This window comes from Epinephelus lanceolatus, chromosome 11 (assembly GCF_041903045.1).
Source record: "Epinephelus lanceolatus isolate andai-2023 chromosome 11, ASM4190304v1, whole genome shotgun sequence".
Lineage (NCBI taxonomy): Eukaryota > Metazoa > Chordata > Actinopteri > Perciformes > Serranidae > Epinephelus > Epinephelus lanceolatus.
This window is the reverse complement of record NC_135744.1, coordinates 25,606,247-25,632,480: the sequence shown is the minus strand read 5'-3', so window position 1 is coordinate 25,632,480 and position 26,234 is coordinate 25,606,247. Positions and strand designations below refer to the sequence as shown.

General features: G+C 40.7%; 2 protein-coding genes across 3 annotated transcripts in view; both read right to left on the bottom strand.

The window, feature by feature from the left end:
- Positions 1-10,774: 10,774 nt before the first annotated feature.
- The window catches only part of lrch2 (leucine-rich repeats and calponin homology (CH) domain containing 2), a 43,386-nt gene continuing 27,926 nt past the window's right edge, over positions 10,775-26,234 (bottom strand). For both annotated transcript variants that reach the window (XM_033643179.2, XM_033643187.2), the window contains 3 exons: positions 14,973-15,110; positions 14,709-14,786; positions 10,775-11,753 (listed from right to left, as the gene is read on the bottom strand). In XM_033643179.2, the coding sequence (XP_033499070.2) occupies positions 11,634-11,753; positions 14,709-14,786; positions 14,973-15,110 (336 nt within the window). In that variant the 3' untranslated portion in view covers positions 10,775-11,633. The remainder of the gene's footprint in view (positions 11,754-14,708; positions 14,787-14,972; positions 15,111-26,234) is intronic.
- On the bottom strand, positions 20,775-22,550 carry LOC117267345 (zinc finger BED domain-containing protein 4-like). Its single transcript, XM_033643209.2, has 3 exons — positions 22,120-22,550; positions 21,709-22,025; positions 20,775-21,284 (listed from the first exon to the last, which is right to left on the bottom strand). Exons 1-3 carry the CDS (start codon positions 22,419-22,421, stop codon positions 20,920-20,922), a joined length of 984 nt encoding a protein of 327 aa, XP_033499100.1. The 5' UTR covers positions 22,422-22,550; the 3' UTR covers positions 20,775-20,919.

The window sequence follows — 26,234 nt, the reverse complement described above, 5'->3', positions numbered from 1 at the left end:
GAAACACACGGTGAGTTGTTGTTATACAAAATGTCATTTGCGGGTTTAGTGTTCTTTAAGTGTCAAAAAGCTCAGTCTGAATAGCTTACTTTTGATTTTGGTCATAAAGTAAATCACCTGAAGTGGAATCAGTGCAAACAAAGCAATGGCAGAATTGGTTTAGCAGCTAATTGACTGGAAGACATGACAAATCCAAGTGCGCTGAGGCAAGAGAGGTATCTGGCAGGCAACAGGACATACACACAGGTAACTTGCAGGTAAAGCAGCTGTGCTGGACAGTTTAAGCCAAGAGGCACACATCACTCAGAACCATAGACGTGCAGGCACAGAGTGCAGGAAAAAACCAAAACCAAAACAGGACTGCTTGGGAAGGCTGCCAGGATGTTGGAGAGACTGGCGGATCCACTTGGAAAGGAGTCAGAAAAAACAGCTTGAACTGCAGACACAGGTGGGACTGCTGGGGATGGCAGCTCAGAAGCTGGAGAGACTACGAAAACAGCTTGCGAGGACAAGTTGGTTGGTGGCAGGAGACAGGGGGACTGGATCGGGAGGGGAAGCCCAGAAGCAGGAAACAAATAGGATGTCCTGGGAAAAAGTGCAGGTAAGTACAAATAAGGACCGCTGAGATGTCAAAACCCAAAAGTTACTTAACTAAGGAAAAACGCGGACTTATGATGATGAGGCTTAGAAGGGAAGGCTTGGAGGAGGAACTACAACACGGAGGCTGAGAATGAGGAGTAATCATCGGGGGCAGCGAGGCAGATAAAATCAACTTCCCAGGAAAACCTGCAGGAACTAAGTAATATTTTTGCATGAGTGTGCTTGTGTGTACCTGTGCGTGTGAAGACAGTCATATGAACTAAAACAAAGACACGCAATCAAAAAAGTTGAAAAAACTTCAACTCAAAGTGAAAAAGCGCCCCATGTCATCTCTTTTTCGTCCCGAGTCATCATAAAATATGCCTGGAAACGGCCATCGTGGTGGTGAAGCTCCTGGACCAACTGGTGGTACTCCCCATGGTCCACCCTCTTTTTAGGGTCTCATGTGCCCAAAAAACTATTTACTGACAGCCTCTACAATCAGAGATAAAGCAGGTACCCTCTGCCTGAACATTTTAGGAACTAGATACTAATTACTGTCAAATAACTTAAATAAATAAATAAACGGTGGATTGATTACACGGGAAGGTTAGAATAAGGAGGTGAGTGGTTGCCTGGCAACAATAAAAAGGCACAGCAAGCATTTTTTTTTTATTTTTATCACTAGTACCATTCAATCTTTTTTTAAAAGAGGCAGTGTGGCACACCTTAAGTTTTGCAACCTGCAAAATGTTTTCCAAGTGATCGGGGCAACCTCACGACCTTGAATTGACCTTATTATGGTCAAATATTAATTGTTTTTCATGCTAAAATGGCAGCTTGTATTTCAGCTGAGTAAAAAAACATTTTAAACTACAGTTTATCAGACATGTATAGACCTCACCCCCCTATCAGAGTGCATTACATGCATAACACAGAACAAACCTTAAGATGAAATGTCCTAGAACAAAGCCCATGTGCGTCAAACCACCCAAGTGGCTGCACGCAATGTGTCTTTCTTTGCTGATGATATCATGAAAGATCAACATCAGAAATCATACTATAAACCATCTCATGATTATTTATTTGCTGTCCTCTGTTGATTTGGTAACTGTGTTTTTCCTGGAAATGGAGTCATAGATCACTGGGAATGAGTCATTTGTTAAATTGTTATGAACACTGATATATAAAACAGTTTACAGCAGATTGAGCACTGACAGACAGACAACAGATTTTGACACAAGGTTGGAAGGACAGACTCAGGATCAGCTCTGGGACAGAAAAGAAACATGAACACACAGAAACAATGTCAAGCTGGACAGAGAAACAAAGACAGGTTCACGCTGTAAAGGGATTCAGAGAGGCAGAGACAGAAAAGGGCTCTGACTGGGAGACATGAACCAGATCTAAGTGGGGAAACTGGCACAAGGAGAAGAATGGGGACAGGAGATCTGGGCAGCAGAGAGACTAAGGAGGGGGAGGAGGCAAACAACTCAGGTGTCATGTTTACAATGTCAGTTTTAAAAATCCAAGTCAATGCCCTGAGCTGCTGTTGACCTTCTTTATGATTTCTATGCTTTTAACTCTTTGATGTTCTTGTCCTGGATTCAAAAGGCTGATTCACATCCATTGCTGTACATGTACGTGTCATGACTATCAGTTTATAACTACAATTTGCATATTTTTGCAGTTTGTTTAATCTTGCACATAAATGTGATCACACCTCTGAGGAAACTGGGTGGTACCCAGGGTAGTCCCTGCAATTACAGTTCTCCACACAATGAGCTGGTGTCTTTCCACAGTAAATTACTGCATCATTGGCAGACATCCATCAAAGGCACACCACTTGTCAGAGTCTGAGACGCATGTAACGACAGGACAGACTGAGCTGCAAAGAATTTCACTTTATTTAATATTGACCATGTTGTTTTTTTTGTTGTTTTTTTTAAGAAATCCCTGGAATTTATACAGATGACATGTACAGAGGTTCAGCTTCAGCCACTCGGTCTTCTTGCATGCATTTGACTTGTTTTGAGATACAAAAAGCTTCTTTACATACGTTTGAATTTTCTTGGCAGTGTAGCATTGTAGACATGGCTCACTGTTTCACTGCTTTCTTTGGATGAGATGGCAAGTGTTAAATCATAACAGGCAAAAATCTGATGGCAGTTATTCAGTGGCTGACAAGGGCGAACACGCTACAACGGCCCAGGTACATTTTCATCTGGAGAAAAGTGCTGCAGCTTCAGAAACAATGTCAATTCAAAAACACATATGAAAATCCAAAACGAATGCGACAACGGAAATGTCCTGAAAATCGAAAAAATGTGCAATCAAAGTCAAAACTACTCCTGGCGACCTGGAGAGAGCGTGTTTGCTTGACTTGTTTTTTAGAAGAGAAGTGAAGTATAGAGGTGACATAAAAGGGTACGTATTCTTTTTAACATTTGGCCGTAGTCTTTTACGAGGGCCTGGAGAATATCTGATGTGTTCACTGGGCACGCAGCATTTTTCTGGTGCATTTATCTTATCTTACTATATAATGACGAAAACTCTGTCTGTGTGTCTGTGGGCGTCTCTGTTCCATGTTTTTCTCCTCACTGACTTGGTCAATCCATGTGAAATTTCGCACAGTAGTAGAAGGTCATGGGAGGATGCGAATGAAGCAATATTACATCAATTGGCCAAAGGGGGGCGCTATAGCAACCAATTGAATTTGCTTTGAATGGGCATATCTCATGCCCTGTATGTTGTAGAGACATGAAACTTTGCACAGAGATGCCTCTCCTCATGAGGAACAAATTTACCTCTAGAACCCATAACTTCCGGTTATATACGATTTTCCGCCGTTTTGAATTTTTTGAAAAACACTTCAAATCGATCTCTTCCTAGGAAATTTGACCGTTCTGCATGAAACTTGGTGAATATAATCTAGGGACCAATATCTAAAGTTCCCTCTTAGCAAAAGTTGGAAAACTTACTAAAACTGAGCTTCTATAAGGCAATGAATATTGTGGAGGGCGTGGCTCATCACATAAAGGTGTATAACATCTCAAGGGTTTCACTGATCACCACGCAACTTTGTAGGCATATGACCACACATAATCTGAGGGGACCCCTCCATTATTGACCCCATCAAACAAAATGGGGACGCTAAAGAGCTAATTTCTTATCTAGGCCTAACCGCCATATCAATTTTTACTAAACTTGGTAGATATGTAGAACAGGACGCCTCAAGGTGACTGGAGAAATTTAACTCTAACTGGCAACTGGGTGGCGCTATAACAACAGAATTTTTTTTAAAAAAAATGCTTAAAAATGGCTAAAATGCGACCGATCGCTGTGGCTCCCCCTGTGGACCAATGTTGTTTTTTTTCCCTAATTTTTGGTATGACTAAGTCATGGTATGGTATGCTGTACATAATCACTGAAACTGTCAGCGTGTCATTCTGTCAGTCAGTCATTCTGTCTGTCCCACGTTTTTCTACTCACTGACGTGGTCAGTCTCTGTGAAACTGCACATAGGCATTGAGGATTGGCATAGGTAGAAGGTGACAAAGCTACCAATGGGTATGGACTAGTTTATATTTATTTTTGTGTTTTTAACTCCACACTTGTATTTATAGTGTGCTTGCTGTTAATGTGGGTTTTTTTTGACTCGTTGCAGCACTTTTTTCATTTGCAGAACTTTTTCATTGTTGCATTTCTGTTGGATTTTTGTTTTTAAATTGCCGTAATTTCTGAAGCAGCAACATGGTTCTTGTATTAGAAATGTTTTAGGCCAGTGTAGCACCTTTGCCTTTGTTGGCCACTGTACAACTGTGACACGTGAACCATGTACAGGTACCGATGTACTGATTATGATGATACAAAGGATGATTGCAGTGGATTTCTCGCCAACAATGATGCGTCAATTAGACTTTGCCATGACATTTCTCAGAGTTCATTACTTTTTATAGCAGGTGTGCTGCAAAGGGAGTGTCACCCTAAAAGCGAAATAAAGAACATTATGTTCCACTTGCTCCCATGCATCATAAAATACCTGCCAGGAAACCTATTTATTAGTGCGATCTGTACAACAGAATAAACAAATAACTGGATAGAACAGTTCTTGAGGTAAAACACTACGTTCACAGATGATAACACACACACTGATGTTGAAAAATGACAACCAGCTATTACTTTATGAGTATAAGTCACTTCCGACACTTCTGTGTGACTCTCCCAAACAGGGCAAACATTTCAAAAGATAGTTTCAGCTTTTTTCAAGTCTGTCTTACTCACATGCCCATATGTATGTCGACAGAGATAACAGTCACTATAGTAGTTCCTCCAGGCCATACTGGCCCTGAAGAAATCCCCTCAAGTTAAATCCTAAAGTTCAGCCAAAGTTTATATGATGTTTCAACAGTCTGAGTCAGATAAATCAAGTGGTTATCTTCTGAAGTTACAGTCTTTTTGGTGCACAATTCCCTCTTTCTACTACTATTACTCTGCTCAACAAAAAAACACTGTTGTGGAAGTTTCACACTGAGCCGACTGTAAATTCAAAAGAAACCCACTCGATTCCAGTATGAACAGGAGGAACGACTTCAGCCAGCACAAAATGGGTCAATGCACATGTGGACATGTGACTGCTGTTGTAAGATTAGGTAATGTGAACTTGTCCTTCAAACAAAGACTTACAATCACACTGTATGTAATATTTCATATTCAGTTTCAAAGTCATAATACAAACCATCTGAATAGTCTTGATACAGGTCCTGCTATACAGGAGCTGTGTGAGTATGTGTGTGTGTGGGATTTTCATCATTTCAGCTCGATAGTAGTAGTAGATATTTGTATACAGTGTTGACAGTGCCCGTAATTATGCTTTTGCTCAAATACTGAAGGCTGTGAAGTAATAATGCCTTCGTGATTTGGCACTTGGTTAATTTACAGTAAAACAATAAAAGGGCATCATGACATACGGGGGTGTAAACAGGAAAAACAGGAGTAAGGCATCAGTGTGACATTTGACGACATAGTTACACTGCACAGAAAAGTCACAGTTGTTTTGCTCTCCTTGGCTGACAGATGAATGAGTCATCTCACTAACAAAGAACTGAAGGTAACTGAGGCGCTGGCTCACGCAGACATCAAGGGAAAGAGGGAGGAGCCGCACACTTAGGTGGCATTGTATTGGGAGTTATTTGTAACTGTGTATGACTTAAACATCACACATTAAATTGAATTTTCGATCATGTGTGCGTATTAGTGAGAGGATAAGTGCTACAGGCAATTGAAAAGAATATTAACGGGATCAAAAAGGAAACAAAGCAGCGCCTTTGCGTACATGGAGGGAGATATATCATGCCCAGGCATGCAGTGCATGATACCAAGGAGATAACACTGAAAAAAAAAAACACAAAAGGGGTGACTCATGTAAAGGACTTTCACCTGTGTCCTATAGCTATACAGTTTAATTGAGGTGTTAATTCCCATCATTACAATAGAGAGAAACTCATCATAATTTCCAGCAGGTGAAGTCACCACACCTTGAGGAAGAAGTGTTTTATGTAACTGCAGTTTTTTTGTTTTGTGAAGATAATCAGCCCATTCGCCAGAAGAATCCTCTGTTGGCATTCTATGTTTCTGCAAACCACTGATACGTTACATTTGTACGTTTCATAGTGGCGCCACCAAATTCAGGTGTATTTTTGTGAGACGTGTGGCTTTTCCAGTGGCACTTGTGCCACCAAGAACAGGGGGAGGGGGTTAGCAGGGCACTGGTGGCATTTCCAGCGGTGATTGTGCCTCCAAATGTGGGTGTTTTTTAATGGGAAATTGGTGGTATTTCCAGCAACGATGGTGCCACCAAAATCAGGTGTTTTTTAGCAAGACATCAGCAACATTTCCAGTGGCACATATGCCACCAAAAACAGGATATGTTTTAGCGGGATACTGGTGGCATTTCCAGCAGTGCCAGCACCAGCTGGTAACACATCAACAACATTTCCAGCGGTGATTGTGCCACCTAAAGTGGGTGTTTTTTAATGGGACATTGGTAATATTTCCAGCAACAGTGGTGACTTCAGTGGCATTTCCAGCGGCAATTGTCCCAACAAAATCAGTTGTTTTTTAACGAGACATTAGCAGAATTTAAAGCTGTAATTGTGCCACCAAAATCAGGTATTTTTTAAGACATCAGCAACCTTTCCAGTGGCACATATGCCACCAAAAACAGGACAGGTTTTAGCGGGATACTGGTTGGCATTTCCAGCAGTGCCAGCACCAGCTGGTAACAACATTTCCAGCGGTGACTGTGCCACCAAAAGTGGGTTTTTAGCAGGACAATGGTGGCATTTCCAACTGTGATTGTGCCAGCAACAGCGGGTGTTTTTTAGCCAGAGATCATTGGCATTTCCAGTGGTGACTGTGCCACCGACAGTGGTTTTTTTTTGAGAGACACTGGTGGCATTTCCAGCAACAATTGTGCCACCAACAGCAGGTGTTTTTAGTGGGACATTTGCAGCATTTCCAGCAATGATTGTCCCACCAAAAGCAGGTGTTTTAAGCCAAAACATAATCTTTTCCTATCAATATCCAAGTGGTTTTTGTGCCTAAACCTAACCACACATTAACCACAATGTTACTGAAACATAAAGAAACGCAAAGTTTCAACATATCCTCTACATAATTACGTACAAATGTTAAATATCCGTGGTTTGCAGAAACGTACAATGCCAAAACATTAATTCTGGCGACTAGGTTGAAATAATAAATCAGGTTCATAGACATTCTGGCATTAATAAGTGGTAATACTTGGTCCAGATGGTTCAGCCTCAGAAGCGAATATCAAGATGTTTGTGCTAGTTTTTTGCCATACTATTCACATTTATTTGAAAATGTAGTTAAATCCCATTACAAACCACAGCAGGAACCACACGATGATTAAGCAACAAAATATTTTCTTTGTGGTTTGACTTTCTGCCCCTTTTGTGTCTCAGTTAATTTAATGTCATTGTCATCAAAATGCATTAAAATTCAAACTCACTTCTTTTTATCTTTCCGCAAAAACAAAGTAGTTGTGTGTAAATATGTGCAGTAACATACAAGACAGAAAACATACAGTAAGGTATGGCCAGCTTATGTTTTTAGGCATACAGGAACATCTTTCACTTTTGATCAGAAAAGTATCTCAAATCTAAACCCGCCAGTGTCTGACACAGCAAACCTGAGGTAGGTTACACATCAGCTCTGTTTCTGCATCGTCTCTAAACCTGTAATCATAGACAGAAAAAAACTGAAGAAGTTATAATGCTACCTTTAGTAATGCCTTTTCTGTGTGACACTTTCAGATAAAGGCAGCTTCTGTAATGCTAACATAGCGCTGTGTGCTACAGTTTTTGAGATTTCACATCACCTCTTGTTTGATAATACGGGAACCGCTCACATGCTGATAAATATGGTCAGCACGTTTAATAGATGCTGTTGTGAGATGCAGTCTGTTGTTGCACACCCTATGAATACGTGTCCGTACTTAAAACAGCTGCTTGTTTGATAAATGCAGCTCAACAGCACAGGAAATAGCACCTGATAACCCACAGTAGCCTGAAATTGATGGGAATTTTCTGCAGCAGAAAAGATGTAACATGAGAGTTTATTTTTTTTTTTTTTTTTGTTACACCCTAAGCCTGATAAACTGGAAGCCCTGTATTGTTTGGCATCTCCATGGCATCTCTTCCTTGGAAAATGACGGCATAAAGTTAGTCAATAATAGAGCCCGTTTAAAGGAAGCAGAGGTTCTTCTGGAAAGTCCAACCATGTGACATACAGGTGACTTTTGTACAGTGAGGTTCAAAGCATTAACAGTAAATGCCAGAGTGAATAAAACCTCAAATACGCTCTCTCAGATTTTGGTTGCCTATGCACTGTAGATCGCTGAGTTAATAAACAGTGCCACTGAGCTCTAACTTAATTTTCCTGCAGTTAGCAGCCAGTCAGAAGCTGTAGCCCTCCAGCAGAGAAACTTCTTATGTTACAGCTAATCTAGAGCATCCCTTCAAAAAAACAGAACAGGGAGGAAAACCATTACATGTTTTTTTTTACAACAAACAAAAAAAACTGCAGATAAACAAAATAAATACCCCTTCTTTAAGGCACAGTATGTCATGTTCTTAGATGTTACAGTGCTGCTTGATGATGATATTTGTAGACTCTCAAGGTGTTAAAGTGGCATCACCCTCCAAGATGTTTCAGCTACACAAACAATGCTCTCATGTTTTAACAGTTTTTGCATTATGATTAGCTATTTCTTCATCAAAGAAACTAGCAAAGCCTTTGTCAATAGCCAAAGGTCATTTCATGGATGTCTTATCAATATGTATAAGTCTTAAGCTTGTCAAGAATCCTGACACACCAAGCTGACAGCTGGCTGTCCGTCAGTGTCTGTCGCCCTAATTTTTGCAATGTGTCCCACATCGTTGGCACTAGTCAACACTTGACGGTTGTTTTTCGATTGATTCAGCATGTTGAATGGCAGCCTGTCGGTAAATGAAAACACTCTGATTGACAGCTCAGCGTACGAGAAGAGAAATGCAAATGAAGAAAGCAAACAAATGACTATGATCAAAAGGGCGTGGGATCAAAACAGACTTATTATATTATGTAAGATTATTTTTTGCCATTGAGCTCTTTAGCAGAAACAGTTTGCAATTGTTTGTGTTATTGATCGCTAGTGCACAGGAAATATTTTTTGTTTTCTTAACATTGGGTTGTATTGTTGTTACAGTCTGGTATGAAGAGTTATTTCCTCTCTCGCAGACGCACAGTGTCCGTGCTAGTTGGTCATTGGCTGTAGTCTTTGCGGTGTGCTCAAGTGCAACTTTCTGGCCGAGACACAGGCAATGTGAGACAATGCAGGGTTTCCCACACATTCGTCTGTCGCCTAGCTTTAATTTTCTATTTTTGGAGCTGGACTGTTCATTGAGAGTTATAGTGGAAAATATATACTGTTGAGTTATTCACAGTTCCACAGTCTTGCAGTGCAGAGCTCACTCTGGGCACAGACGGAGCAGCAGAACATCAGCCGTCATGAAAGTGAAACTTAACCGTTTATTGCGCTGGGTCTAAAACTTAGCTTTCAGTCACAAACAGCTGCTCCTCTCATTCATCGATCTGATCTGATCAGCTGTGATCGGATTGACTAATCAATCATCCACCCTGCTGTTTAAAAACTCCAAAACTTCTGCTGATGGAAGAAAAGAAGAGTTCCGCCTGTGCTGCGTTCACAGACCTGCAAAACCCTCTGGATTTAGAGAGGAGACACAGACTCTTCCCACCAAAACCTGTTGGAGTTTTAAAAAGATTACAGCCTGGACTAACATGCCAATCACCTCACGAGACTGACATTAAAACTCTTGCATAATGTCTACCCAACAATCATGCCTCTATTCTTTAAGTACCTCTCATGCTGTCAACACTGCTGTCAGCTACACTCACAAATGGTGTGAACGTAGTTGTATTTAACGCCCATACTGAACTAAATATCAACTCTAACAGTTGTCACTAATGCTGAGAGGTCACAGAGGACCTGTTTAGCCACCTGGTGATTAGTCACTTCCCCACATCTTGCCAAAGAGTCATAAAGTAGATCAGGTTGTTACAGAAAACACACAAAGTCAGCTGCACCGCACCTGAACTGATAGCCAGGGCTTCGATGCACAAAACCAACAACATATAAATACAAAACAAATGAATAAATACATAAATAATTTCATTTCCCTGAAATAATGAATTGTATCAGAAACCACAGAGCGGGGTGGCCTGGCTGTACAACAGGACCGTGCAATGTGTGGAAGGTTTGCAGGAGTGACGGCCCCTTCATTCAGACCCCTCCACTCACAAACACATACAGTATAAACATGTTTCATCAGAGGTTACGCACAGCAATAAAATCCTAACTGCTTTGTGCCCAACATGGCACACCCAGGCTCTGACCTCCAGAAAAATGGCCAGTGATAATTGGCAATGATTGGAAAGTATAAAAGCTTTAGAAAAGTTGGATTACAGAATATTTTCAACAACAGAAAATTAATGTACAATGAAAAAAAAAAGAAGCTACATAACAGGACCGCCATGCTTTGAGCCGCAGCCAAGCACATGTTGTCACAGTGGTCAGATGTCATGGCATGCAGGTTTGTATTAAGAGAGGTTTTTTTTTCTGAAGTACTGATTTGCGCAGTAATTTATATGTTTCAGAACAACACTCGAGGGGAAAACAGGCAGACATCAACTGGAGCGTGACTTCAAGCAAATATTAATTGTCACGCTGTTCTGAGGCACACCATACGTTCACCCTCAAAAAGCTGTGATGTGATTGCTCAAACAAATGTGAACACGTCTGGCTGCTGAGAAGCAGTGACAGTAGGAACCTGGAAAAAACATGTATAAATTCAAAAATGAATTTTCATGGGAAGAAATAAACTCCACAAAGAGAAGAGAAAGTCAAGAGTGTATGAACCCCTTGAGGTCAGTCAGTGGTTTGTGGCTGCGAGGCCAGCGTGCAGCTTCAGTCTCTTTAGTGAAAGAGTGAGTCAAATGTCTGTCATCTCCTCACTGCCAATGTCTCCAACACCAGCATGGAAATGTTGTTAGTACTGGCACTTGCAGGCTCAATAATCACTGAGCATGCAGAGAGAGATGCACAGGTCCTCCTGTATAGACCCATTGTCTTTTCAGTCTCCTCTCGGCAAGCTGTGCAGCTCAGGAAACACACAGTCACACTGCTAGTCCACACACATACAGGATGACCCCAGTAATTAGGAACAGGATACAAGTAAAAATGTGATGGACAGGAAGTGGGGTGGCGGCTGACATCATATAAAGAGACAGAGGTATTTCTCCCTCCTGTCTCCCATTTCAGTCAGGCAGAAGCAGACTCCCAAAGACCCACGGACCACTGGGTCCTCACCCCGAGGGGCTCTCTGGTCCCTGGCGATGGGGTGTAGGTTCAGGAAGGGGAGAGGGGTTGGCTGGATGACTGTGGGTTGGACGCAACATTCAGGCTCGTGTCAAACGGCTGACAGTTGTGTGGACTTCGATGTAGGCAGATCCAGCAGAGCCTGCACGGTCACGCCCACCTTCACCAGGCCACGCTCTTCTAGGATGTGGTGGGGCAGACACAGCTTGTCCTGAGTAGGCAGAGAGACGTCTTTCGTCAGTTACACTCAGAAACATACAGGCCTGACTTACGTGGCTTCTCCTCACCTTCATTGTTCAGAGGGTTGGTTCACCCAAATTACAAAGAAATCCTACTTAGGTGTAGTCGTATCTAACCAATCTAACCATGCAGATAGTTTTGGTTTTATTTGTTGATATTCATTTCTGAGATTTCTGTGATCTGTTACTGTCATTGAATCTCTGGCTGTGTTATGTTTAATTAAATAATTGTAACAATATTTTGGGTAGACCTGGGACTTTCCTTAAAGGGATAGTGCACCCAAAAATGAAAATTCAGCCATTATCTACTCACCCTCATGCCGATGGAGGCTCTGGTGAAGTTTTAGAGTCCTCACATCAAATGATGTTTTTTGAAACAACTTTTTATGTCGGGGCTGCAGCACACTTAGATCACTATGGATGAGCATGTTGGAGATATTTTGTGATTCAATTTTGTGTTCTTGGACGTTAGTCTGGGGCACCGTCAGCCATTAGGTGTGCTAGCCGCTCCCCCCGCTGATCTCCGCAAGGGATGTGAGGACTCTAAAACTTCACCAGAGCCTCCCTTGGCATGAGGGTGAGTAGATAATGGCTGAATTTTCATTTTTGGGTGCACTATCCCTTTAATGACCTTTGTGGCCAATAAAAGCACATTAATGAAACTTTCCACAGTAACAGCACGCTGCTTCATTCTCTAACCCTGATCACTTTGTAAAGGATCAGTTCACTCAAAGCAAACAAAAAAACATAATCTATTTTAGCTGGTTTTGAGATATTTGTAACCCAGTTTTGTGCACAAGCATCACAATTAGCCTCAGAGGGCTATATATATGGATTTAATATCAAGGGCAGGGGTCGGCTCAAGAGCCACAAACAGCTCTTTAGCCCCTCTACAGAGGCTCCCTGTTGCTTTGACAAAAATTACACAGAAATAAATAATATTTATTTTTTCAACATCTTAATTTTTAAATGTGTAGCCTATTCACATAATACAAGAAATGTTTCAACATGTCGTCAACTAAAATGTCAGTTTTTCATCAGTGGCCTGGTGCCTTTTCCTTCAAATTTTGCCAAACCTCAATAGCGGTGGCTAGTCTTGAGTATTCCTTGTTAGCTAGCTACTGTCTGGATTACAAATCCAAAAAAGGAAAAGTAAGGGACATAGAGAATATAATAATGTGTGGATGGATTTGTATGTTTTCACCGCCAATGCCGCAAAGTCAAAGCACAACATAATCATAAATAGTCCGCTGCAGAGTAGCCACCACCTGGCAACTTTTTATGTCGGGGCTTCAGGACACTTGGATCACTACGGACAGGCAGTATGGAGTTATTTTATGGTTTCAATTCTGTGTTCTTGGACGTTTTAATCTGGGTCGCCGTCAGCCATTAGGTGTGCAGTTGTGCTGCTAGCCACCTCTCCCTCGGATTTCCGTAAGTGATGTGAGGACTCTAAAACTTCACCAGAGCCTCCTTCGCCATATGGGTGAGTAGATAATGGCTGAATTTTCTTTTTGGGTGCACTATTAGATTTAATAGTCTGCGTTTCTTTAATTATAAGGCTCAAAAGAACTACCATGCTCAACTCAAATGTTTTTATAGTATAACAAGTGACCACCCAAATATCCCAAAATAGCAAAGGAAGGTGTCAGCACTCACAAATATATGACACTTTATGATGCACAGCAGTCAAAGGAAATTGCCTTATTTCAGCCCTTGGCTTTCAAATATGTTTTGTAGCTCCAGAGAGATTTTTTAAGTTTTAATCTTTTGGCCAAAAATGGCTCTTTTGATAGTAAAGGTTGCTGAGCCCTGATCTGGGGTTGTATCTGTGTTTAATCATGTTTAATATAAAAAAAAATACATTGCTTAACTTTAGCTGGTCGTTTTCTAAATTAAAAATTGAAGTCAAGTGAATGCATCAAGTTACTAAAACTGTATTGGTGGAATTCAATCATTGAAATTCAAGCAATCCAGCCTGAACCTCGACTTAACGGGGTGAGAAGCTCATTTGTTCCTCAGTCTGTCAACCTGTTAAATCAGGCGAACAATCAATGTAATACGTACTGAGTAATATGTTGCACTGCATCCACTTTTCATAATGACTCTGGTGATTTCTGGCATTTGTTGTAGGATTTGGTTATTTGCTTGCTTGCTAAATGTTGTTTTGTATTTTTGTATTCAGGTGTTATTCATATGAAACAGTCGATGTCCTGGGACACAAGACAGATTTCAGAATTTTATTCTAACAATACAGTGAGATCAAATCAAATAAAATATAAGCTGCCCTCTGTGCTGTCATGTGATCTAAGAAACACAAAGTGCACTTGAGAAACTGGAAACCCTGGGCACGTGAATTTAGGCTTAAAGTAAACTTTTTTGGCATTGCAAAAACTTGAAATTACTCATCTTAAATTTCAAAGCGGAGAATTCAAACCACATAAATGTACATTTGTGTTTTAAAAAGATATATATTTCAGTGCTATACATGTATTAATATTCTTCAGCAGTGGTTTAATTAATTTTATTGGCTTCCACACAAACCGCGCCCTTTGATTTAATTTGTGTGGATGTAATTTTAAGAGTGGCTGACATTTACATGCCTTTCAATACTTACCGCTATATAATTGTCTCGTAATAAGAATTTGATATATTTATTTGTCAGGCAGGTCTTGCTAAAGAAAATGAAAATGAATGCTTTTTTAATTTTCATTAGCCACGCAATACATTTTCCATCAGTCAGTGCAAACCAGACGAATTAGTCAGCATGACAGAGCATGGAGAGATTTAGTACAGTCAGGCAATATTACTGTACATTTGTTAGTTGATCTCATTATTAAATCATCATCAAAATCTGAACAAGAAAAACATTAAGTAAATGTAAACTGCATGTTTTTAATATATTATATGTAATATGATATTATTACCTGTGTGACACCCAGCTTCTTACAGGCATCCAAGAAGTTCTCCACATTCCTACGGCATTTAGCCATGCTAAGCTTTGGCTGGAGGCCACAATATAAATCATGTTAGACATTCAAAGCAGAACACACGAAACATTTCATGACATTGTGTGGTTACTGTCGGTCATGCAGACAACACTGCAAATCATTATTAACAGAATGAGAAAGCTCATTTATCATCACAAAGTGATATCTGTCATTCAAAATAAAAAACTCCCTGCTGCTTACCACTGCAGGAGACGGCACATGGATGCTGGCGACGGACCGAGGACAAATGTGATTGGCTAAATGGCAAAGGACGACCCCATCCATCAGAGCAGCTCCAACATCGTCTGGGAGCAACACCTTCAGTCTGGACTCGATATTCTGCAAACACATTAACAATGACCTCATGAAATCACTGTCCCAGAACACAAAAGGAGTTTTATTTATTTCGTTTAATGAAACCATTCACATCGAGCTCTGTCGCCTCTACAGACGCTCTGTTCTTTATTTACCATGAAGGCCCTGCAGCCAACAGTGCAGCTAGAGAGCTGCAGAGAGTGTCCAGGCCTGCACTGCACCGTGCGAGTTAGTCATATTTGGGCACGTTTACAAAATAATGTCACTACAGTAAATACTGTGAGAAAAGCTGTTTATGCAATCATATAAACTAATAATCCCATCTCACGTCTTGAAATATCATTTTGATTTCCAGAGAAAAAAGTGTTTTGCTTTAAGAAAAAAAAATCCTGAGGCATTTCGTGGAATTCAAGGTACTTCCAATACACCTGAGGACTTGATGTGTTTGGCAAGCACCAAGTCTGCAGATTTAATCGAGCCAAGCTGCAGATCATTTGATTTGCATGAACTGCTGTTGAATAGGATCTGATGCTGGGCTTTTCAAAGACACATTGTGTGCATATCTGGAAAGTAAATGAAGTGCAAGACAGGTCTATTCTGGGCTTTGAGTGAAATATTAGCTAAATAGAAGACACTTTGAGAACGCTATGCGTGCACTTTTTCCCACAAGATGAGGGCTATATAGTGTTGCACGGTATACCGGTACTAAAATAGTACCGCGGTACTAGAGTATTCCAAACGGTACTATACTGCATTTGGAAAATACCGGTACTTTGAAATTGATTCAATTCATTAGTTTAGTTAATTTATTTTACTAATTTATGCACACAAACGCCTTTCTTGTTCCTATTGGAGCACAGATTGCGCAAGTGGTGTGTATGACAACACCTGTATCAACATTCGCAGCTGGCGCACGTGAAAAAAGGCAAGAGAAAGTCTGAATTGCAAAGGGAGACAACACGAGACAACACAAACTTGGTGGAATATTTGAGTTACCAAACCGTGATGTCCGTACTGAGGTACTTACCGAACCATGATTTTTTTGGTACCGTTACACCCCTACTATTTATTGTTCTAAAGGTTTGTATCCAAAAGGACTTTTCCTTAGGAAAAGTACCGAAGAGTATCGAAAAGTATTGAAATTCATATTGGTATTGGTACTGAAACAAAGATTTTGGTATTGTGACAACACTAGGGCTATACGTTGTGAGGAAGTCTTAGTCAAATAGCCTGATGTTGTCAGCTCAACAAAAAAACAGTGACTGAATGAACATGGGAGATTTTTGTGGATTCTTGGAACTTTAAATCTCCTTGGACCAGAAATCTATGGCCTACACTTTAACGTTTTATCTCACTCACATATCCTCCTGTGACCCGAACTTTTGTTTGGTATGCAAACTAAATATTGTCAGCGATATTAAAGTCCCATTATCCTCAAACAAGACAACAATAAAGTCCATTGTTGCCATATCAAACTGCAAACATTATTAATCATAAATAAACAAGTTTCAACTATAACATCTGATCAGGTTTTGGTCCTTATCCAGTTTTGTGTCAGGATCGGCTGCAGACTGACTTGGCAGGGATGGCTGCCATCTTGTTTTTACATGGATTGGTATATTGTGCTCTTACTACCACTAGATGGCACAAAAAAAGTGTCCACAAATGCGGAAGTCAAGTAAACCCAAAATGTGATGTCCTGACATGAGGACACAGAGGGCCTTTCCCAAACCATCCCCTACACCCTCTCCCTACCCACTTTCACTTCATTCCGCGTTCACGTGGGGGGTCAGCCACACTGAGTGACATCCCAAACCAACTAGTGAGGAGTCTAAGTGAGTTTTAAATCCCTCTGACAGTGAGCCTGCATCGATGTTGACTTACTGACCATGTGCAACGCCGTATTGTGTTCGCCATGGAAGACGCTCCGTACAAATCAAGTTCTGTGACTACCCTTACAAACATAAACCGCTCAAACTATGATAGACATTTATGGGCCTATTGTCATACAGACGTTAACATCTTAAAGGTTAGCTTGTATTGTCATAGATTTAACCATTTACTGCAACAAATGGAGATAGTTATACTTGGTGCTGACGGCTCCACTCTTAAGATGCTCCCTGGATCAGACAAGCAGCATGCTAAACTAGCACAGGGGAGCGCAATGGGAATGGGCTGTGATTGGTGTGTGACTGATTAGAAGCAATGATTCAGTCAGCTAGTTGTCAGCTGATTACAGCTGCGTATGACTTCCGTTTCCTACACAAACTAATGCAAAGCTTCATTTTTCATCAGTTTCTAAGATTAAGAATAAACCTTCATACTCAACATATTGCATACTCACTAACATACTCAACTGGTCTAGTTTTGTGCTGTTGTGGTGACAGATGGAGACCTCCTGTAGTTACTTCATATATTCTTTACTGATAGTGCTGAAGTGTTTTCATTGTTTGAACTATTACTGAAGACTGACAAAAGTCATCTTCACTCACCATTTCACTCTTTCTCTCCAACTTGGCTTTGGTCTCTGCCCTTTTTTGTCAAATGAATATTTGTATAAATTTCCCCCCTCCCATATGTTGTATCTCTAAATGGAAATATGGAAATGACCCATATTTATTTTATACATAAATGGGAACTTGATACGTTTCTCAGAAGCCAAAGGCATATCTAAATTCAGCTGAATCTGTCTCAACATCTTTTAGCGCCCAAAAGTTCTTGCTGATTGCGTTCCTGTACATGAGGGTGGTGGGGGGGGGGGGGGGCAGTATTGTAAGCAAAGTCCAGGTCCTGCAGCTAGTTGGGCAGAGTCCAGTGAATGCTGTGTGTTTGTCATCGAGAGCCAGTAAACGAGGGGCAGGCACAGGATGTGAGACATGGTAGGTTCTTTCTGGTTTTCTCCATAAAGTTGATGGACAAGGGGTTGTTCTGCTCAGCATGGTGTTTTCTAAATGTGAAACTCTGCACTTTCCTTTGTGTAATCTGACCTCCACTGTAGTTCTATCCAGAACACTTTCCTGGGAACGCAAAGTCGTGTAATCTCTCACAAGCCATGACAATGATTTGATTGAGACAGAAAGTTCACTCAGTCACGACCTGACGTCTTGGTCAAGGTCAAGACTTTTAAGCCAACATGGACAAAAAGGCCTTGAAATGTTGAACACTGCCACTTGCATCTAAGAAGTTCTCCACATTGCATTATTATTAGTCAACATAGATGGTGTCCTAACTGATTGTAAAAGACGTCAGTGGCTGGTTTCCTAGTAAAGGGAACATTTGTTCTATTATGCCTGTGCATGCCTTACATTCCTTGCCTTGCTGCTGTCAACTATTAAACAGCCTCCCGCTTTGTGTCCTTTCTGTCATTGGTGTGATGTTATCTGGTTGTTTATAATCATGTCGAGCACAAAGTACACAGCTACCTATTACGTCAAGTGATTTCAAGTTCGTGTCATTAACTCAGTGAGCTACATGCCACTGAGGTCTCTATTGGTTCTTTGGTCTTGCCAAGCACATGATGTCATATCTCTGTCCTTGTTCTTCTAGACAATCTGGGCCACCCTAAATCTTATCTTCCAACTGTTTTCCGTCTCCTATCTTTGCTTACCTTTGGTTTTAAGCCAAGGACACCATGCTCTTCTACTCACACGGTTTAGGTGTGTCCAACAGTCTCTATCTTGGTTAAAGTTTGATTCTTCAGTATTTCTGTACAGACAACTTGCAAGCAGACACTCAGCTTCACTCATCTTTTTTTTATTTTGCACAATCCAGATTAGGATGTCAACTTGCCTTCCCTTTTGTCTTCATGGTGTGATGCTTCAGATCTTAAGCTTGACTTTTTTCACAGAGATCATGAAGGTATTGGCACCAGGATATGAGACAGACCAATTAGGTTAAATGCCACTGACAATAATATGGTTCATCCAGTTATTCTTACTCTTCCTCATCCGCATAATGGGCCTCATTCAACAGTACCTTGCTACCAGTGGCGACTGCTGGTCTTTCAAACAGGGGAAGTTCACTTTAAGTTTACATCATAAAATTTGTCATATTGTAGCGAGGCAGTAACTTATAAAAGGAACATTTGATTTAAGCCGTTTTTCAACCACACTCATGCCACAGAACCACAGCAAAACACACCTCAAAGATTTTCAGATGGGTTTAAACACCTGAATTGTGGTGAAAATGAGCTATATCGCTTATGGAAATAAGAAACTCCGGACGACACTCGCCACTGGCATATATATCCGCATGGGACTGAGCTCGAAATGCGAATCATAAAGGGGTTCAGCCTTTTAGACAATTACTCCAAACATCATGCATACCACCGAGCGTCCTCTCCCGCCTACCACTCCATTAGGTCCCCGGGAAGCTGAACCTCCCTGGAAGTGACAATTTTGTCGTATTTATCCAATGACTGTCTCCCTTTGCTGCATTAAAAAAACCTGCCCAGCGCTGTCTCATAGGAATTCTTGGAGGCTCCGCGTCCACCGTGCTGACACGAGAATGTATGACAGGGAGGTCGCGTTTGAAAAACAGCTGAGGTTAGAACATCATAGTCATGATGTTAAACGCATCCTAGCGCACATTTAATGCAATGTAAATTCTTATTTTAATGTAAATTCAATAGTGCATATTTGACCATTTCTTCTATGCAATTTTAGGGGAAGTTCAGCCTCCCTTGTTGTCTCAGAGCAATCGCCCCTGCTTCCTACGTTTTTTTCTTAAATTTGTTCTTAAGAAAGGACCTAAGAAAAGTAAGTCAGCTTCATGACATGTTCTTAAACCCCAGAATTGTTTCTTAAAATGATGAATTCCATTGTCTTCAAAAGTTGAAAACAGGTCAATCAATCAAACAATTTTATTTATAAAGCCCAGTATCACAAATCACAATTTGCCTAAGAGGGCTTTACAGCATACGACATCCCTCTGTCCTTAGGACAAAACTCCCCAAAAAAACCTTTAACGGAGGTGCCAGTTGATTTTAATCAGCATAGCTTAACACTCCACTGATCCCCAATAAAGGGCATAAGGCTGCAGGGCATTCAGAAGAACAAAAATTGAGAGAATTAAGTGAAGAATGCCCATCTGAAACTCTAAAAAGGGTAGAAAAAAACACCAATAGCTTCGAGCTGCATGCCAAACAAAGTATCAGATTTAGTAGCCTCAGGAGTTGATATAAAATAGCACAAAAAATACTACGTGGGATGCTTAAATTACATCTTGTTGAAACAAGCCTGCAAATGTTCCACATTACAGTAGCACAACTGTCAGGACTGAGGACAGAGACTGACGCCATAGCGCTCTACAAGATCTGCATGTATGCGCTTGAGAGAGGGACAGAGAGAGGGGGTACTAAGGTGAGGAGGAAGCTGGATTATGTCAAGCAATTTTCTGTAAGTTATCAGCAGAGGTGTATAAAGTACTTGAAAAAAATAACTAAGTAAAAGTATAAGTACCATAACTGAAAATGACTTTGGTAAAAGTTAAAGTCACCTATAAGAAAATTACTTGAGTAAAAGTCTTAAAGTAGCTCACATTAAATGTACTTAAGTAACAAAAGTATCTTGTGAAAAAATATACTCAAGTATCAAAAGTAAAAGTACAAGTATTTTATAGTACGCATGAAAAGAAGCAAAACAACCAAAAATTATTCTCCCCTTGTTTTTTTTATTTCACTTTTTCAGGTGAATGAAATGTGGTATAGAATACAACTCAAAAAATAAACAATGTCTTGCAAAATTTAACACAAGGACCACTTTTTCACTTTTTAACTATGTTGGGGGAATCCTCATGAACTGAGGCACACTACCACACACACAAACTTTCTGGTTCAAGTGGAGAAGTTGAACTTGCGGTTCATCCTCAGCAGAAGCTGATTTTCAAAAGTGTCCGCAGCTAGCCGTGCTCTTTTTGGGCTGAAGATGAGACCTGCTATGCTGAACAGCCTTTCGCAAGCTGCAGAAGCAGGCAGAGGTGTGTTGAGTTTGACAGACAACTTGAGAACCACAGGAAACGTCTTGAGAATCTTGATGTCATCTGTTGAGTAGGCCAGGTACGAATCAAGCTGCTTGGTGGCGCTTGGTGTTTTGTGGGAACTTTTCAGGATGTGGAAGAAGTCTCCCTCATCAGATGAGCCAGATCCAGCATCTGCTGAAATGGAAGGATCCTCCAACTGCTCCCTGATGTAGTCCAACCCTGAAACACAAGGAGGGTGACACTAGCATTAGTACAGTCACATTTTTATTGGACAAATTTAATTACATTTATGACATTTTCCATAATTCTAAAGGAATAAATAATATTACATTGACTAACAACACTATCAGAAACAAAAGGCCAAAATTAGCACACAAAAAAAGAAATAAAATAGAAAAAAAGTTGAGACAAATTGTGAAAATAACAGATCTACAACCAAGGCAGTGTGAGCTTGCAGATTGCCTACTTTCACAAATTCAGGGAATAGATAAGGAGAGAATCACAAATTTAAAGTCTTGACTCTGACAATTAGACATCTTAGATATTGGCTCAACTTCTATTCGATGAGTAATAAAATAACATAAATGTAGTAAACGTACATTAAATTTGTAATTTAATGAATATTTTCTCCATGTTGTCTTACCAATTTTCAGTGTAGCATCATCTTGGATCCAGGCCGTTTTGAATTTTGGGATGAGAATCGCTGCAGCAACCAATTCAGGGTCTCTTAACATTTCACCAAAACGGTTCTGGATGCCCACTTGAATGGCTTCAACCGACGGCTTGCAGTGCTTCAGTGCAATCTTTATTTTTTCCAGTTTGCTGCTCATCAGGGAAATAGTCGGAAGAAGCCATCCCATCTGGACTTCCACTTCTCCTTGGAGGATGTTAATGGACTGGGCGACAGGGCTCATGGTGGTGTAGTACTCTTTGAGGAAAGTGAGCTCAACTGGATGGAACCTGTTAGGGAGAAAACAAACCACTGTTTCACAATTATGCATGAATATTGTACCCAAAAATAAAAAAAATAGATAAATACATAATTCAAACTTACATTGGAACCTTCAGTTCTACACAGATCTCTCTCAAAGCTGGCTCTCCCTTCTCTCTCAGAATCTTGAGGAGCCTTTCCACAGCCATAAACATGGAGTTCCACCTGGTGGCGTTTGGTCGTAGCAGCTGGAGGGAGCAGGCATCTTCCACAGCTTCAGCTGCTTGGCAGGATCTTCCACACTTATTCCACAGCCCATAACACTTGCTGAATGTTGAGCGTTGCAGTTTTTTGTATCCATCGTTGGCTGTTGCTTTTTCAGCATCAACTGTGTAGACACTAAGTTGAGGAGATGACAAGCACATCGTTGATGTTTTGGAAGCTCAAACTCAAAGCCATCATTCTCATCTAGGACCGAAGTCACGTCAACAAATTCCACACCCTCCTCCATCTCATTCCCTTCCTCATCCTCTTTCTCTTCCTCTTCTGCTTCATTATTGTTTTTGTCCACACTAAAAATTTGAAAAGCCTTCAGGAAGTTGGAGCCATTATCGGTTGTTGTCCTCACAACTTTGTTCCTGATGCCATATTCAGAATGGATGTCATTGAGTGCGGTGGCCAAAACATCAAAGGTGTGGGAACCTCTTAGCTGTCTGCAAGCTAGGGCTGCTGATCGTCTAGTTAGGTCTGTAGGGTTCACCCAATGGGCAGTCACACCAAGGAAGCTCCTTCTCCTAACTGACCAGCAGTCTGTAGTGGTGGCGATGTGATCCACTTTACTCATCTCCTCAGTTAACACGTTTTTCATTGTCTTTGCTAAATCTTCAATCCTTGATCTCAGGGTGACCCGTGTGATGACTTTGGCAGTAGGAAGGAGATCTGTGAGAAGCTCTCTGAAGGCTTCATTTTCAACAGTTGACAATGGCTGGAGCCCGTTGACAACATACTGAACAACGGCCCTGTCAACTGCACTCTGAGATATGGATCGGGTATCCAGCAAGGTGGTCTGTTTGATGGTGGAGGTCCCAGCTTCCGAAGCCCTCTTTCTTTTCTGTGAAGTCAGCTGCTCATATTTTTTTTTTGAGATGGTGTGGATGTGCTCTCTACATGAAAAACACAAAAGTAAAAGAAATAACAATATTAGTTTAAATGATACTCAAGACATCATTCAACAGTTACCACAATGATAGGTCTGGATTGTTCTAACCACTTTCACCCTGGTGTCCCATTTGTGGGCATGTCCAACATTGATAAAAAAAAATGTTGGTCAACTGTCAACTATATTTTATCTTTCAAAAATACCAAATTGTTTAAAGCTAAAACATAATACAGCACACTGAGCTTGGACATCTAATTGCTGTACAGCAAATACAATTTAAAAAACAAAAACAAAGCCATTTTATTGAACGGCATGCTATTTTACTACAGCTCCTATGAACACACAACAACAAACAATAACCCAATGCTTAACTTCAAGTTACTGATCTTGTATGATTTGATTGTGTATTTTTCATAAAAAGGTGAAGCACTTGATATTAAAAATGTATCATGCAGGAGGAAAACTGCCTCGTTTGAGTAAGTTAAGATGCTAACCTTGTTTTATTGACACTGCTGCAGAACAATTTTCCGCAAGATATTATCTACAGGCAAGTTGCTTATGTTATTAGCACATAGCGTTAGCAACTTGCTTCTTACTAGCACGTAATGTTGGCTAACGAAAAGGCCAAAATGTTGGCTAAAACTATGTAAAACTATTAGCACATATTTATTAGTGCTGGGCCTTTAACGACCGTCGGTAACACCGTTACCAGCCATCGGTAACGGCGTCGTTAACGCTCGTTAACGGCCCAGCACTAATATTTATACTCCTCCTGCCACATGACATGACATTGGCAGCGATTAACTTACTTAATTCACTTACCTCAATGTGTTTCTTAAGGTTGGATGGAGAGTTGTTAAACGCCTTTATCTCGTGGCACTTTGGAAGGCACAACATGCACTTCATTCGGTAGGTTTTGGGATTTACCCCCATCCCGAGGTAGCTGAACATTGTTGCCAGGTATGACCACGGGTGACCGTCGTCTTCTGCCGAAGCTGTACCGTCTTCTGTCTCCCCCTCGTTGTCGACATGGTCTGCGGCTGCCATGTTTACAGTGCTACAGATCTCTGCCGCCCCGCGCATCCCGCCCTTCACCTTAATCTTCGCGAGAGTACCGTATGTGATTCTTCTCGTCCTCTCGGACCCGCGCATTCCAGATATCTCTTTGATTATTTTAATTTGTAACGAGTAACGAGATGGCAAATGTCAAAGTAAAGAAGTAAAAGTATATTTTTTTTACTTTTAAATGTAGTAAAGTAAAAGTAAAAGTCTTGATTAAAAAAAAAACTCAAGTAAAGTACAAATCCTCAAAAAAACTACTTAAGTAGTGTAACGAAGTACATCTACTTCGTTACTATACACCTCTGGTTATCAGTAACTTAGTCGGAATGTTGCTCTGTCACTTTTTGTCTCGCCCGCTTCGTCTGGCATTTTATAGATGATCAATAACTAGTTATAAGATGGCATGGTTCCCATGCTTCTACATGCACTGACCTTGCATTGCCATATGCCTTGTGTGTATATTTTCTTGAATGTTTCAGTTGCACGTTTATTGTGACTGATTGAACTGTGGTTTTATTGTTTGTACTGTTAAGCACTCTGTGTACGCGCACTATGAAGGGTGCTATATAAATAAAAGTTTACTTACTTACTTATCAGATGTGAACTAAAGTGTTAACGAAGTCTGGTGTTTATTTTAAAAGACCATAATGCTTTTCTTTGGTACAGTGGTGTTGGTGCAGAGTTTGTATGTTCTCCTTGTGTCAGCGTCAGCCTCCCACAGTCCAAAGACATGCAGGTTAATTGGTGACTCTAAATTGGCCGAAGGTGTGAATGTGAGTGTGAATGGTTGTCTGTCTCTATGTGTCAGCCCTGTGATAGTCTGGCGACCTGTCCAGGGTGTACCCCGCCTCTCGCCCAGTGTCAGCTGGGATAGGCTCCAGCCCAATTTAGAGTCACCAGTTAACCTAATGTGCATGTCTTTGGACTGTGGGAGGAAGCTGGAGAAAACCCACACTGACATGGGGAGAACATGCAAGCTTCGCACATGGGGGGGCTCCCCCACCCTGGGATTTGAACCCTCCAACTCGGGTTTGACCCAGGAGCTCTCTTGCTGTGAGGTGACAATGCTAACCATTGCACCACTATGCCGCCATAAAGCCTATCATTAAGTGAACAAAACAACCTATCATTCTGCACAAACATGTCAACGCAAAGTGTGTGTAAGAGTGCTTAGGTGTGCTCAGATTCTGTTCTTACCTAAGAACAAATCCCAAATAAGAAAACATTGGTAGAACATTCGGGAAAACAGCACACCTGTTTCAAGAAAAAAATTCTTCTTCAGCTGGTGAATTAGGCCAAATATCGTCTTTGTCCTTTTCTCGTAGGAAAAGATAGTACCATCAATGACAAGGTCGTTACTTATTTGTAGTCAATTAAGCATCCTAAACTCCACCCATGGCTGCCCATTGTTTGTTCAAACTTTTTATTATGTTGACATTTATTATCCTTAAACTCTGTACCTGGCAAATACAGTGCTAAGAGCCAAATGCATAAACAAATAACTGATATTTCAGTAAAATATGATACACATAAAAATTGTTTGATATATATACTTCTATATATTGTTTAAACTTCAAACAAGTGAGCTGTAGCTGAAGGCTGTATCAGGTGTTTTAAATCACTCAATGATATTAAAGTCTGCATGGTAAAGGTATCCTGTGGATACAGAATTCCACTGATCAAAGGGTGGCAGCAATGCACCAACACATGCGACCATCTGCCAACAAATACGCGGAAGAAGAAGACTGCCAACTAGTAAACATGAATATAAACAATGATGGATTCAAAATACTTAAGAATGCAACTGTTTTATGGAAGGGAAATGCACTCAACATGTTTGTGATACCCAGAAGATACAAACAATGAGCTTTGGTGAGTAGCACTAATTGTGAACCTGACTTTTGTTTGTTTACAAGAAAGTGCACTTTAATAATTGCAAAGTGCCACAAATAGTGTTAAATGGAAAATACAGTCAATGGGAATTGAAGTGGTTCAAGTGGCTCATCTGTTACTAGGA

What these genes read in the sequence shown, in the direction of transcription:
- LOC117267345 (XM_033643209.2), bottom strand. Translation starts at nt 22,421, where the DNA reads ATGTGCTTGTCATCTCCTCAACTTAGTGTCTACACAGTTGATGCTGAA. An exon ending in GTAGAACTGAAGGTTCCAAT is followed by an intron (nt 22,026 to 22,119) that starts GTAAGTTTGAAT and finishes TCTCCCTAACAG; the next exon opens with GTTCCATCCAGTTGAGCTCA. An exon ending in TGATGCTACACTGAAAATTG is followed by an intron (nt 21,285 to 21,708) that starts GTAAGACAACAT and finishes CTTGTGTTTCAG; the next exon opens with GGTTGGACTACATCAGGGAG.